The sequence below is a fragment of the Marmota marmota genome, unplaced genomic scaffold (genome assembly GCF_001458135.2).
Source record: "Marmota marmota marmota unplaced genomic scaffold, marMar, whole genome shotgun sequence".
Taxonomy (NCBI): domain Eukaryota; kingdom Metazoa; phylum Chordata; class Mammalia; order Rodentia; family Sciuridae; genus Marmota; species Marmota marmota.
In genome coordinates, this window is record NW_026000068.1 from 9,922,680 (window position 1) to 9,938,470 (window position 15,791).

Consider the following 15,791-nt stretch of genomic DNA (forward strand, 5'->3'; position numbering starts at 1 on the left):
TTTCCTAAGAGACTAACTTAAAAATAGTTACTACATATGTACTTTTTTCAAAAATAATGGACTGTAAGACAATCAAATGAATAACAAGAAAATATTACCAGTGGGAGGTCATTATGATAAAATGGGGTGCATTCTAAATTTCTATACAATCAATAGCATGGCTTCAAAATATAAATTAAAAAGTAATGTGGAAAGTACAAATAAAAAAATCTATAATTGTAGCAAGAAACTTTAATATCTGTTTCTCTATTACTGAAAATAAAAACTAAAAATATTAAGTATTTGGTATAAATGAAAAGCATAATTAAAATCTTCACTTAATCAATACATAGCAAATGCATATTTTCAGTTGCACATGGAATATTAACAAACTTGAATGTGAAAATGGTTCGTTTTTCAGGATTCATCAAGTCTAAAAGCATTCAAAAAATCTGCATGTATTTTCTGGATTTAAGGAATAATGCTACAAATTAATAACAGAAGGACTAGGGGATATCTAACAACACAGAAGGCAAAGAATAATTTTCTAAATAACCTGCTTGTTTAAGTTGAAGAAATAGGCAAAATTTACATAAAATATTAGGCATTGTGGTACCTTGGGACATTATAAGTAAGAGATATAAGAGAAACTTATGGATGCTAATGAGGCTTTATTTCTTGATCTTAGTTTTGTTGTGTGTTCAACTTTAAATATTCACTAGGTTCTGTACTTCAGGTTTATACATGTTAATTTACATGATAGTTATATATAAGCAATAATAAAATAAATTTATGCATGAAGAATAAATAGGAATTAAGCTAGAAAACAAGACTATTCAAAAGCCTAGTACTTTTATCATGAATTAAAAGGTCATCTTAAAAATTTAAAAGTGTAGTCTTGATTAATGTTGTACACAGCAAGAAAGTATAAAGTCAAAAGAAAATACAAACTTGGTGAAAATTCATTTTATACCACATCTCAAAACAGTCAGAAAAATGAATAATTTAATATTTGAGTTGGAAAAAGGACCATACCTACCATTTTACATAAGAAGGTTTTTTAAAGACCTGAAATTTAAAAACTAAAAAGAAAATAAAATTGAAAGCATAGTAAAGGAAATCAATGATGAAACTTCTAAAGAGTTTCAAGTTACTGTTGCCACCCAGGGATGTTCCACATCCATCAAATTATAACAGGAGACATTTTAAAGTTTAACTACATAAAAATAATTCTATAGGATTTTTGTACAGTAAGTAAAATAAAAAGCAATGAAGATATAATGTTTATAAAACATAACAAAGAGACAACTTCTTTAAAATACATGTAGTTCTTACTAATCCATAACAAAAGAGCCATTGACCTGGTTTTTAAAAAAATGGTCAGAAATATGAACAGACAGTTTGGAGAAAAGGAACTACAAATTGCACTTAGTAAACTTCTCAAAACAAGATAAATGTGTCTCCTGGGCAAGATTCAGAATTTTTATAGCTCACTATATCTGCAAGTGTGCAGAGAAGTGGAAACTCTCACAAAATATTGGTGGGGGTGTAAATGGGTAAAATATCTCAAGAGAACCAAGTGGTAAATTTAATCAAAAAAATCCCAAATGTGCACAGTCTTAAATTCTACTTCTCAGAATTTAGAATGACACACTAATTCTCTGGGAGAACCATCCATACAAGTATAGTTATTTATTGTAGCATTGTCTGAAATGCAAAACACTAAACATTACCCAAATAATTATCGGTGGGGAAATGCATACTAATACATATTTACATATTATATACACATATGCTATCATATAAAATATACATAAATATTGATATGTCTTTTGAAGCACCCTACTAAAAATACTAAATAATCATATGAGCATTAAAGATGTGGTAACATGATTAAGAGAAAGTGTCCTTAGTTTGCATGTGAAGTAATGGCCTGTGAGGGTGACGTTTTATTGGACCCATGTTCACACGTTCCAAGTGCTGAATAATGTGAGTTCCAAATTCCAGTGAAAAATTAGTAACTGGGTGGGACTTTTAAGTTCAACTGAATTAATGAATCTCTTAAAGTGTCATTTGTATAAGTTAAGAAATTTGGTTGAGATGAAAAATTGTTCAATGAATAATGTTATTTTATTGAGGGATGGATATTATATCTTGTCAAATATTGTTTCAGAAGAAAACCAGAATTAGACATATGTTTATCTCACTGAATTAAATAAGATGAATAATATCTGAAAATATTATTTTAAACAAGAAAGAACAAATAAATTAGCTTTATTTAAACAACTAACTCCTTTTGCCTGGCCATCCCAATGATGACACCCTCATTTTTTCAGCAACAGTCTACAAGCCGTGTGTGGTTAACACAGCCTTCCCCTGAAACCTGAGCCATGTGTGGGGTTCATGTGTTTTGTGATCTCACACCAAACCAAGCTTATTCATTCAGGGCATCCTTGTGGCCTTTCCAGGTTGCTCGACTTGGAACACCTGCTGCAGAGCTTCAGCAACTGCCAGAAAGAAGTCAGTTGGCATCACGTCTTAGTTCATTCCGTCCACCTTCACAGATCAAGGTCATGCCTGGCAATCATTTAAGAGTATTAATCTACTTTGTAAAATTAGATTTAAATTAAATTTCTGTACATGTGCATAGTATCTAATTTCTAGCATTTGAAAACACTCTCTAACCTTAAAGGTAAAAATAGAAATTACAAGAAATTATTTAACTATGAAAACACAATTACCATACATCATGAGCATAATTCAAAGGCAAAGAAGCCAATGATATAAACAGGGCAAATTTAACTTTGGGTTATCATAAAGCTTGATAAGAAGAATATTAAATTATTCTTACAGTTGTATAAGTAGGAGTTTTACAAGATATATTCAAAAAATAGAAAAGGTACAATTGTATTATAATTTTTAAAAAGTCTCATTCAATCACAGATCACATACCAACCACTGCCATAAAAATAATCAAAATCACAGCTTGACAGTACTGCCGGTTAAGTGGGAGGAGATTATAAGGACATGGCACCTCTGTCTATTTCATCAAAAACAGTGGGGTATTGGAGGTTCCAGAGGAGGCATTTCAGTAGCTTCTCATTTGCTGTGATTTTCCTTTCTCTCGTAGGGTTCTCCTCATTCTTCACTCTGAATCAACTGGACTCACCTTTGACTTATGGGCAGGTCCAGAACAGAGGTCTAGTGACCTTTACCCCTGTCCTCTTTTCTGTCTTTTTCCTGTGGATTGTCTATCACTCATTTACACAGGTCATCCACAAAGCTCTTAGATATATTCTCCCTAGTCCTTCAATACATTGGAATTCTCCTGGAATAATATTTATTCTGATATCTGACTATTTTCATGTATTTGTTAATTGATGATTGACTGTCTCCTACCTTAATAACCATGAGAACAGGTGTGTGTATGTGTGTGTGTGTGTGTGTGTATGTGTGTTCCTTGTGACAGGCTACGAGGAATATCCCTGGCACATACTAGTTTTTCAGTAAAATATGCTGTATGAATTGGCAGACAATGAATCACCTACACAATTTGGCAATTTATCCAAGAGAATTGATACTACATATACCCAAATTCTTATTGAAAAAAATAACATCCATTATAATAATATCACCTGTAGAAAATTATGGATGTAGCTAATTTCCTACAATATGAGTCTTTTAGTAAATTTTTACCATAGGCATGTAAACAGATAATATACACAGTGAAGTGTTTTAATGTTGAAAAATATGCATTGCACAATCTTGTCTATATTCTACCCAAGATATAACTGAAACCACAAAAATGCCCAGGAAAATAAATTGGGATTAAATCCATTAAAAGTTCCACTACACTCATGGAGAAGTGGGTGCCATTTTAAAAAAAGAAAATTTTCTACGATAAAAATTATATTTAAAGTAACTAATAAGAACATATTATTAATTAAAATAGTCTGAAAGTAAAGGTTTTTTTCTTATTTTCAGAAAGTGAAAGTGATGAAGTTACTTAATAAACTCTCTACAGGGTTCAATTTTCCATGCCCTTTGGAATTATTTCATGACCACAAACTGTTTTTATGCTTCATTACACAGTTCATAAATTTGTTCTTTTGGTTTTGAAAGGAGCTAACTTCTCAACCTTGGATACAGCATCCTAGTTCTTATTACCCCAGGTAGAAATAGTAACTGAGTCATTTCAAAATCCATTGTAACAATTAAATGAAAGTCTTAGGCTCTTTGACTCACCATATTTCTGCATGTTCAGTAGAAATCTAATTTGCAAGATGATTTGCTAGAAATATATCTGAAACATTATATGCCAATCGCTGTTCTCAAATTTACAATTAAATTACATATTGAGGACTCTTATACATATGAATTTAATATATCTGTTTTCTTTATTTCAAAATGGTGCAGAAAATTTACATAGTGGCACACAGCTATAATTCCAGCAATTCAGGAGGTTGAGGTAGGAAGATCACAAACTTGAGGCCAGCTTCAGCAACTCAATGAGACCCTGTCTTAAAATAAATAAGTAAAAAAGGACTGGGGGGTGTAGCTTATCAGTAGAGCAACCCTGGGTTCAATCCCCACTGGCCTCTGCTGCCTCCAAAATTGTTGCTATGGAAACAATTTTGGAGGCAGCAGAGATTCTTTTAAAAATAAAATTAGAACAACTATATGATCCAGTAATCCCACTTCTGAATACATATACAAAATCATTGAAATTAGGATCTCAGAGATATACACATTCACATGTTCATTCATAATTGTCCATATATTGAACAACCCAAAAGTCTACAAAATCCATTCATGGAAAGACACATTGATAAAGAAAACATTTCACATGAAAACAATGGGGAGTAATTCAGCATTAGTAAAAGTGAATCCTACCATCTACTACACCAGATGTGGACCTATAAGACATTATGCTCAGTAGGATAAGTCAGTCACAGAAAAGCAGGTACTGCATGATTCCACAGGCCCAAAGCATCCCAAACCATTTAGCCTTATAGAAGTAGAAGAGAGGATGGTGCTTGACAGGGTCTTGGGGACAGGGGCAAATAGGGAGTTGTTCAATGGGCAGAAATCCATCGTTTTAAAAAATGAGTAAGTTCTAGAGATCTGCTGAACAACACTGTGCTGGTAGTTGACAATATAGAGCTGAGTATTTTAAAATTTGCAATGAGTTTAGATCTCATGTTAAGTACTCACACCACCAAACCAAAACAAAATAAAATTCAAAAAAGGACTTGAGAAAACTTTGGAAGTGGTGTGTGTATTTAGTAACTTGGGAGTAATGGTGGTATCATGACCATATGCATACTCTCAACCTTATCAAATTATATACAATAGGCATGTGCAGTTTGTTGGATGCCAGGTATACCCCAATAAATTTGAGGATAAATAAAAAATAAATTTCCAACTTAATGTCATTTTGCCACGTATACATTCACAACTGCAATGGTGCAGCAACATCTCTTAAATGATGTTTGGAAGCTTCTCATGCTGTGCCTTGGTGACCAGGACAGGCAGTGAGGTGTGTCTCTTTGACATAGGAGCTCTAAAACCAGACTGTTTAGTTTGGAGCCTGGCAACATTGGGGCCACTCATGTCAGTCACCTCCTTGCATTTCGGTAGCCTCTTTTTTTTTTCTTTTTAAGAGGAAAAGACTCATTTATTTGGTGCAAACAGTGAACCAGCCACTACACTAATTCCTTCATGTATGTGTTCCCTTAAAAATGTTTTAATGAGTCTTATGTTTTATGAATAATGATTGTACATAGTTGGGAGGTACAATGTGGTGTTTTGGTGTACTTATAAAATAAAGTCAAGTTAATTAACATACCCACAACCCATGATCAGTAGTACATGTGCTTTATTCTTCTTCTAGTATTTAGCACAGTTCTTCTGTCTAATTGCATCATCCTGTTCTACTTGCTCCTCCTCGAGCTGGCTATTAGAGAAAGGGAGATGTTGTTTACCTGTCATTCCATGGAAGAGAGTCCCAGGGTCCTTGCTGGTCCTTGAATATTCACTTTGTCCCTCCTGGGAATTGTAGTTCTTAGGTCAACCTTCTGAGCACTCTGTCCCTTTGGGATGGCTCCTGTGATTGCTTGCCTGCTGGCACTCTGTCTCTCTAAGCCCTATCCACTGAGTGACAACAGCCTCAGCTAACTTCCCTGCAATCTCTGTCACCTTCTTACCACCTTGTGCTCATTAATTGTACTCTGAAAATGGGAAGGAACAAAAGTTACTTCAGTTTGCTATTTCTTCCTCCACACGATGCAACCATCCCCTATCCACATCCCTGGAGCCTGGAGACTAGAGATGAACACACACCTCCTGTCTTCCTTCACATCCCATAACATACGGGCTGAGAAGGGAATGTAGCCTTCTCTTGTATTCTGTGCCCCCTTCATTTTATTTTACTTTATTCAAAAGTTTAATGGTGGGAATATGAGAAGGTGCAAGGAGAGAGACTGCTTTAACCAAAAGAACACATAAGAATAGGCAGTAGACAGCAAATTAATGATGCACATACTCTTATGAAAATATGCAGTCACCACCTCCTTCTCCCTTATCCTGCCCAATTCAGGCTGATCTGATCAGCTTTTTCTCTGCTAAGTTAAATAAGCAGTACCATGTCTGTGAGTGCCGTCACTCAGTCAATTACCCTAATTGGTTGAAAAATTGAATAAAAGTATTGTATGTAAATTGGGTTATGGAAAATAGGGTACCAATTTAAATATCAATTATCTCTGTTCCAATCAAATATCTCCATTTCTCAATGAGTATTTCCCTCCCTGTCTCTGTCAGGTAAGAAGATCCTCAAGAGTCTGGTCAAATAGCAAACTCATATTTCTTGCTTGATATTAGAGTGCCTTATCATCAGGTGGTGATTTCCTTAAACTTCAGTCTTGTATTTTCAGTTCCTTTCATAGTCACCAAACAGTACAGATTCTGAAAATACCAAATGAATACATATTTAATGAATTGAGGGAAGCTAATTCATGTTTTTGAATTTAGTAATAACTTCCTCATCCCTCCATGTAATTGTTGAATAAGTTAATTTTGTTAATACTTTTCAGAGGAATTGCAATGTGTTTAAATAATTTACAAATACAGGGCGTGATGCTATTTGAAATTTCCATGTGATCCTTAGTAGAAATTTGAGATCAATAATACCCCCCCACACTTTTCTGGAAATAAGCATGTAAACTTGCACTTTCTTTTTTATTTTTATTTTTTTAAATAGTTGAAGATGGACAGCATGCCTTTATTTTATGTGTTTATTTCTATATGGTGCTAAGCATAGAACCCAGTGCCTCACATATGCTAGGAAAGTGCTCCACCCTTCCATTTTTTTAGATTAGTCTCTAGAGATTTGGACCCAGGAACACAAAATATCAAGCATAAAGCCCCATTTCCGTGGGCTTTATCTATTGCCTAACTGTTCCCACTGCAAATGACACTGACACACTGGTTCTGTTTGTTATGAGATTTATTTCCTCATACTTGACAATTATGAATAACCTTTGAAGGAAAAAGAAAACACTTCTAGGTTGGTAAGTCATGTGTACCCTTTCAGAAATTTCCCCTAAGTTGAAAGAACAAGTAAATATCACTTACGCCTACAGATTTAAAATTCTCTGCCAAAAAAAAAAAAAAACTGATAAAAGGAGCGTGTTCCGTTTTCATATCACAGATTGTTTTATAAGGTGTTTCTTTGGTAGAATAGAAGAATTTATGGCCTTGAATTGCCAAAGTTTTTATATCCTTGAGAATTCACTGAGCATCAACCATCATTTTTTATTTCTTGCAGCAGTAGTTCAAATTTTTAAAATTGATCAAATCACTTTGAAAAAAGGCAAGCCGTCCTCCTGTTGTGACTAAAGCTAATAGCGATGCTTTAGGTCCCTGGGAAATTGAAAACTGCAGTCAAAAGAGAATACAATGGCAAAAAGTCAGCTCTAGCCTATTTGGGGCATTTGACTGAAGCTGAAAAGAACGTGAAAGAGAAACATATGCCATTGCTATTTTAAAATACACTCGGTATTTTGTAATTCCAAATAAGTATATATAAAAAAGACTATTTTTTCAAGCTCAACATAGACTGGAAAAGACAAATTTAATAGATAAGGTAAAGAAAAATATCTGATGTGTCAGAAACACAAATAGTTTTAGAAAATTGACAGAGTACCAAAATAAAGACCCATAATAGAAGTGTATCCATCAAATATATGATACAGAGAGAAATCCATTTCACTGACTTTCCAATTCTGCTCTTTATCAGGCTTATCCACAGGCTTACTCCAGTACAATGCAGGGTATCTTTCTCAGGAGCTCCTGTACAGCCCATAGTTAAGAATACAAAAAGGTAAATCAGAACCTGTAAGAATGCACTGTGTTGGTACAAAGCGGGCATCTCAGTTATTTCAGCTCCAAACATACAGAATGAAAGGCACTTATGCTCCTGATGGAAGACATATTTAGATGACTGACATTGTCAATTTCAAACCATCAGATCTGAACCAAGTTTTCTTATAAACGTGGTGCTTATCAGCATGAGCAGAATGACACATACAACCCAGTGTCTGGTCTGTCAGGCAGTGTACTCTGATTTAGGAAATACAATGGGAGGGAAATGAGCTCCTCACAGACACAAACACAGGGAAATCTGTGTGAGTACAATGCACCTATCATGCTTTTACACATTTTCCTAAGCCACTGAATTTCTTTCTCTGTCACAATGGATACTTTTCTTCAGATATCTAAAATATTTTGTTAACAAAAGGTGACAATTCAAAAACTCAAACACAGCAGGTAACTTATTAAAATGTAAGAAACATACAGGCTTATCTGGGCATGTTAAGTATCTTTATCATTGATAATATACAGTATTGAACATACCATTTAAGAATTTTCTAGTAAAATGTATTGGCACAGTGCATTAGTGCATGTATCCATAGTGTTGGTCAAGTGTGTGTATGTGTGTGTGTGTGTGTGTGTTTAGTGTTAGAAAGCCAGGGAGAGAATAAAAGAGACAGAAAGATACTAATATCTCCATGTGTTTTCATAGTTCCATTTTATTAAATTTTGAATCAAATTTATTTTAACTGTTACATTACAAACAAAATTTATACATATTACTGGGATAATGTGATGTTTGGTATGTAAATGTATATGTAGTGTTATATGTAAACCAGTTTAAACACATCTGTCTCCTTGTTTATCACTTCATTATTGTAAAAACTTACAACATCTTTTCATCTACTTTTTTTTGGGATATAGCCCATAAGATTCACCCTGCTGTAAAATAGCACATCAAAGCATTTTTCTTCTATGTACCTGTTACTTAGTTCCCATTGATTGAACTTTACCTGCCCCACCTCACTAATAAATACTACTCTACTTTCAGCTTCCTTGAGATCAACTGTCACGAGATTCTGCAAATGTGTGAGATCTTGTAGTACCTCTCTTTCCATGCCTGACATGTTCCTTTGAAAATGATCTACAATTCTATCCATGTCACCTCAAGTGATAGAACTTCATCCTTCTTTATGGATGGATGTTTTTCATGAAAACATTTTGTGTTTTCTTTATTTATCATCTGATGGACACTAGGGTTGTTTCCAGTTCTTGGTTTTTGTGAACAGCGCTTTCATGAACATGGGAGTGTAGATGTATCTTTGAGTTACTGACTTTATTTCCTTTCCATATGTACCCAGGAGTGGTATTGCTGGGCCATTTGTTAGTTCTATTTTGAATTTTTGGAGGAACCTGCATACTATTTTCTGTAATAGCTCTCCTAATTTACATTCCCACCAACAGTGTGGAAAGGTTTCCTTCTCTCCCTTATTTGTACCAGCACTTGTTGTCTTTGGTATTTTTGATAGAAGGCATTCTTACCTGGGTCAGGTGAAATTCACTGTGGTTTGATTTGTATTCTCTAATGACTGATGATGTTGAAGATTTTTTAATGTACCTGTTAATCATTTATATGTCTTTTAAAGAATGTCTATTTGATATAAGGAAGCTGATTCATAGTGGGGTAGGGAGAGGGGGCATGGGAGGAGTAGACGAACTCTAGATAGGGGAGAGGGTTGGGAGGGTAAGGGAGGGGGCATGGGGTTAGAAATGATGGTGAAATGTGATGGACATTATTATCCAAAGTACATGTGTGAAGACACAAATTGGTGTGATATACTTTGTACACAGCCAGAGATATGAAAAATTGTGCTGTACATATGTAATAAGAATTGTAATGAATTTCCCTGTCATTTATAAATAAAAATAATTAGCCACCATTTAACCCAGCCATTCCCCTTCTTGGTCTATTCCCTAAAGACCTAAAAAGAGCATGCTACAGGGACACTGCTACATCGATGTTCATAGCAGCACAGTTCACAATAGCAAGACTGTGGAACCAACCTAGATGCCCTTCAATAGACGAATGGATAAAAAAAATGTGGCATTTATACACAATGGAGTATTACTCTGCATTAAAAAATGACAAAATCATAGAATTTACAGGGAAATGGATGGCATTAGAGCAGATTATGCTAAGTGAAGCTAGCCAATCCCTAAAAAACAAATGCCAAATGTCTTCTTTGATATAAGGAGAGTAACTAAGAACAGAGTAGGGACGAAGAGCAGGAGAAGAAGATTAACATTTAACAGGGATGAGAGGTGGGAGGGAAAGGGAGAGAGAAGGGAAATTGCATGGTAATAGAAGGAGACCCTCAGGGTTATACAGTGGAGGAGGTAGAGAGAGAGGAGGGGAGGGGAGGGGAGAGGTGGGGAAGGGGGAGGGTGGAGGATGGGAAAGGCAGCGGAGCACAACAGACACTAGGATGGCAATTTGTAAATCAATGGATGTGTAACTGATGTGATTCTGCAATCTGCGTATGGGGTGAAGGTGGGAGTTCATAACCCACTTGAATCAAAGTGTGGAATATGATATGTCAAGAAATTTGTAATGTTTTGAACAACCCACAATAAAAAATAAAAATAAATAAATAAATAAATAAATAAATAAATAAAAATAATTAATTTAAAAAAAAACTTGAAAAAAGGGCGGGGGTACTGGGAGTGTAGCTCAGTGGTACAGAGCCCCTGGGTTAAATCTCCCGTACCACAAAATAAAACATAAAAATAAAAAATTTATAAAGAAAGAAAGATAAAATACCCCCACATTTCCATTCTTTGCCTCTTCACCTGTCCTCAAAGTTATAGGTATCTATCCCCTATAGTTGCTAAAATTTTTACTACATTTAAAGTATTGCTTAAGTGCGTATGTTTGAATATGTGCCCAACGTTCCTAAGCTGGAAACTTAACTCCAAATACAACAGTGCTGAGAAGTGGGATCTGTGAGAGGTGAGGACGTGCCTGCAATAATGTGGTCATTGCAGGAGTGGGTCCTCATAAAGCCAGCCCTGCCCTCTCATTCCCTCTCTTGTCCTGTGATGCCTTCAGCAGTGGGACCATGCAACACAGAGGCTCTTGCCAGATGTGGGACCCTTGATCTTGGATTTTGCAGCTTCCAGACCTGTGAGAAATAAACTTATTTTTCATAAAAAAATTGTTGTCCATTTTTAATCAGGTTATTTCTGTTACCAGTATTGAGGTGTTTCGATTTCCTTATATATTACAAATAATAATTCCTTGTATAGGTCATACATATTTTCCCCCATTCTGTACAATGTCTCTTTACTCTGTTGACTACTTTCTTTGCTATACAGGGGCTTTTTAAGGTTGATGAACCCTTATTTGTCTATTTTTGCTTTTATTTCCTGTGCTTTTGGAGTTTTATCTCAAACTCTTGTCAGTTCCAATGTCCTGAAACATTTCCCCTGTTTCCTTCTGGCAGTTTCATAGATCCAAGCCTTACTTGGATTTAAACCAGGTTGAGTTGATATTTGTAACTCACAGGAGACGAATGTGTTCATCTTCATTTTTCTGCATGTGGATACCCATTTTTCCAGCACTACTTATTGAAAAGACCATCCTCTCCTTAATCTGTGTTTTTAGCATCTTTGTTGCTTTAGGAGCATGCAGTTCTTCTAGGTTGGCTGTTTGTATCATTTCTCTGTTTGCACTTTTATGCCAATACTTTGCTCTTTTGATGACTATAGCTTTGCAGAATATTTAATGTAGTATCATGTCTCCTACTTTGTTGTTTTTCCTCAAGATGACTTTAATTACTCTAATTTTCCATTGTTTCCTAAAAGTTTTATATTATTTTTCTAGGTTTGTGAAGAATGCCATAGAGAGTATATTGAATCTCCAGACACTTAAAGATAGCATAGGCATTTTAATCATATTTATTCTTCCCATCCACTAACACATGACATTTACTTACTCTTTTTTTTTCAAGAAAGAGAGAGAGAGAAAGAGAGACAGAGAGAGAGAGAGAGAGAGAGAGAGAGAGAGAGAGAGACAGAATCTTTTTTTTTTTTTTTTTTGGTAGATGGACACAACACGATGCCTTTATTTTTGTGTGGTGCTGAGAATCATACCCGAGTCCCTTGCGCACTAGGCGAGTGCTCTGCCGCTGAGCCACAATAGCAGCCTAACGTTTACTTACTTTTATTTTCATCAATGTATTATCATTTTCATTGTAAGATTTTATGCTCCTTTGGTTAAATTTATTCCTAGGTATATTGTTGTTTTCCTTTGTAGCTATTGTAAATGGGATTGCTTTTTTGATTTCTATTTCAGATGAGTTAGTTTTGGAAAATAGCATAACTAATGAATTTTGTAAATTGATTTTGTATCCTTCAATTTTGCTGAATTAATTTATTAGTTCTAACAGTGGAACTATTATTGGAACTAATTGGTGGAATCGTTTGGATTTTCTATGTATAAGAAAGTGTCATCTGCAAATAGCAATTTCCTCTTCTCCAATTTGTACACACTTTATTTATTTGTTTTTGCTGGATTGTTCTGGCTAAGACTTCCAGAACCATGCTGAAGAACAGTGGTGGAAGTTGGCATCTTTGTTTTGTTCTAGATCTTAGAGAGAAATTATACATATTTTCCAAATCCAACATCTCCTCCTATCATAATGACTTTGTATGCAGACTTTGCAACTTTGTAGTGGTGGGCTGGATGGAATAATGAAATCATGCTCTAATGTAGAATAGTTCCAAATATCTTGTACAGAATTTAGGCAGATGACCTCTAATCATAGTCTGAGTTTAATTAGTGGACATTGAAGGACCTCAAGACTCCAGGCCCAATATTAGGTAATCTAACCCCTGGGCCTCGAAGCTGCAAGATGCTCCCTTACACAACCCCCATGTCAAAACCCCCCCAGCAGCACGTAGCATTTCAAGTCTTGCACAATGCTACCACAAGATGTTCCATATAGATAACCCTAACGGTCAAACTTGAGCAAACAGGAGAAAAACAGGAACTAAAAGGGACAGGATGCAAATTTATGGTTTTTCCGAGAACAAAAAGTTGAAAAACAAGTTTACCCCCTAGGTGACCCAACTGCTGGATTCAGAGGGACCAATAGAAAGACTGTTGCTGTGCTAAGCTAAGAACTAACCCACTTGTTCCCTATAAAAGATCTGTACCCCAAAGCCCGGTGTGCCAGTCAACCGAGGCTCCGGCTGAGGTATTGCTGTGCACCCGCAGGCGCCTGTGTGAGAATAAACGCCTCCTGCTTCTTGCAGCCAGTGTCTCGCGTGGTTCATTCCGGGTTTGGGATCTGTGGATCTTTCATTTTGGAGGTTCCACCGAGATCCAAGATCCCGGTTCCGATCCCGATCCCTATCTGGAGGACACCCGACATCACTGGGAGGTAAGCTGGCCAGCTCGAGCTTTCTGTCCTGTTGTCCTGTTGGCTACATGTTCTTTGTTTCACGCAGCATCTGTAAGACTAGGTATAGTCATCCAGTATTCTGAGGAAGTTCTGTAGTCATCCAGTTTTCTGAGGCAGTTTGAGAAGGAGTTGACGAACTCGGACTTCTCTCCTGCCACCCTGGGAGACGTCCCAGGGATCAGAGGGGTCCATTTCTTTGGGGCCCCCGGTGTTTCCGAGGGATACACTGTTTTTGTAGGCGAAGGAGAAGTACGAACTTCTCCCAGGCCATCTGATTTTTTCGGTTTCCACCGAAACCGTGCAGCAATCTCCCTATTTGGTTTTGTTTTTGTGTCGTTGTGTCTGTCTCTCTATTTCCTCTCTGAAAGTAACATGGGACAATCACTAACAACCCCTTTGAGCCAACTCTAGATCATTGGCAGGACATTCAAGATCGGGCAGACAACCTGTCCGTGACAGTCAAGAAGAAAAAGTGGAAAACTCTCTGTACTTCAGAATGGCCAACATTCAACACCAGCTGGCCAGCAGAAGGGACCTTTAACATTGATCTTATCTTACAGATGAAAACCCGAATCTTCACCCACGGTCCTCATGGACACCCTGACCAGATACCCTACATTGTTACCTGGGAAGACTTAGCCTCTAACCCACCCCCTTGGGTTGCTCCTTTCTCTCCACCCAAGCCCCCTCTCCGTTCTCCCCTTGAACCCTCTGCTCCCCTCATCCCAGTTCCCCCTCCCCAAACCTCTCACCTTTACCCTGTTCTTAACAAATCTGAGACCTTGATTAAAACAGGGACAACACCAAAGAAAGTTCTACCGCCAGAGGACTCAGCTCTGATTGACCTGCTGACTGATGAGCCTCCTCCCTATCAGCCCCAACCCTTACAAGCCCCTGAACCTGATCAACCATCCTCCGAGGACGAAAACCAGGAAGGCCCAACCGCCAGTGCTCCCCCGGATCCATCTTCCATGGTGGGACGACTCCGGGGGCGCCGAGATCACACCGCCTCAGGGGACACCTCTAGAGTTCTCCCCCTGCGACAGACGGGGGGCCCCAATGGCCAGTATCAGTACTGGCCTTTCTCTGCCTCTGATCTTTATAACTGGAAAACCCATAACCCTTCCTTTACCAAGGATCCCGTAGCCCTAACCTCTTTGATTGAGTCTATTCTAGTAACTCACCAGCCAACATGGGATGATTGCCAGCAGCTCCTGCAGATACTCCTCACTTCAGAGGAGAAACAAAAGGTTCTTTTGGAAGCTCGCAAAAATATGCCAGGGGACGACGGGCGTCCCACCCAACTCCCAAATTTGATTAACGAAGCTTTTCCCTTAATCCGGCCAAATTGGGACTATACAACTGAAGCAGGTAGGGACCACCTACGTCTCTATCGCCAGTTACTCATAGCGGGTCTCCATGCAGCAGGGCGGCGGCCCACCAATTTGGCTCAGGTAAGACAGACTACCCAAGGGGCAGAAGAAACCCCGACAGCATTCCTAGAAAGGTTAAAGGAGGCTTATCGGAGGTTTACTCCCTTTGATCCTGATAGTGAGGATCTAAAAGGGAATGTTTCCATGGCTTTCATTTGGCAGTCCGCCCCAGATATCAGGACTAAATTGCAAAGATTAGATAACTTACAAGATTTTTCTCTAGCAGACTTACTAAAGGAAGCCGAAAAGATATATAACAAAAGAGAAACTCCAGAAGAACGAGAAGACAGGATTAGAAAGATGCAGGAAGAACGAGATCTTAAACTTAGAGAGGAATCAGATAAGAGAGAAAGAGAAAGAGACCGGAGGCGTAACAGGGAACTAAGTAAAATATTGGCCACCATAGTTCAGGCAGGACATCAGGGAGGCAAGGTAAGCAGGGACAGGGAGCGAAGCAGACCCCGTGTAGACCGAGACCAATGTGCCTACTGCAAGGAAAAAGGACACTGGGTAAAAGACTGCCCGAAGAGACCCCCCAACCCCA

At 37.3% G+C, this 15,791-nt stretch overlaps 1 protein-coding gene and 2 long non-coding RNA genes across 3 annotated transcripts in view; 2 read left to right on the forward strand and 1 right to left on the reverse strand.

The window, feature by feature from the left end:
* Positions 1-208: 208 nt before the first annotated feature.
* Positions 209-15,183, reverse strand: LOC125619969. Its single transcript, XR_007351545.1, has 3 exons — positions 15,046-15,183; positions 14,796-14,797; positions 209-252 (listed from the first exon to the last, which is right to left on the reverse strand). It is a non-coding gene; the product is annotated as an uncharacterized LOC125619969 (long non-coding RNA).
* The window catches only part of LOC125619968, a 19,226-nt gene continuing 17,302 nt past the window's right edge, over positions 13,868-15,791 (forward strand). The window contains exon 1 of the long non-coding RNA XR_007351544.1: positions 13,868-14,097. This is a non-coding gene — a long non-coding RNA (uncharacterized LOC125619968). The remainder of the gene's footprint in view (positions 14,098-15,791) is intronic.
* LOC125619967 (proline-rich receptor-like protein kinase PERK9) overlaps positions 14,111-15,791 on the forward strand; it is a 4,537-nt gene continuing 2,856 nt past the window's right edge. Inside the window, exon 1 of the mRNA XM_048814004.1 lies at positions 14,111-15,185. Coding sequence (XP_048669961.1) covers positions 14,375-15,185 — 811 coding nt within the window. The 5' untranslated portion in view covers positions 14,111-14,374. The remainder of the gene's footprint in view (positions 15,186-15,791) is intronic.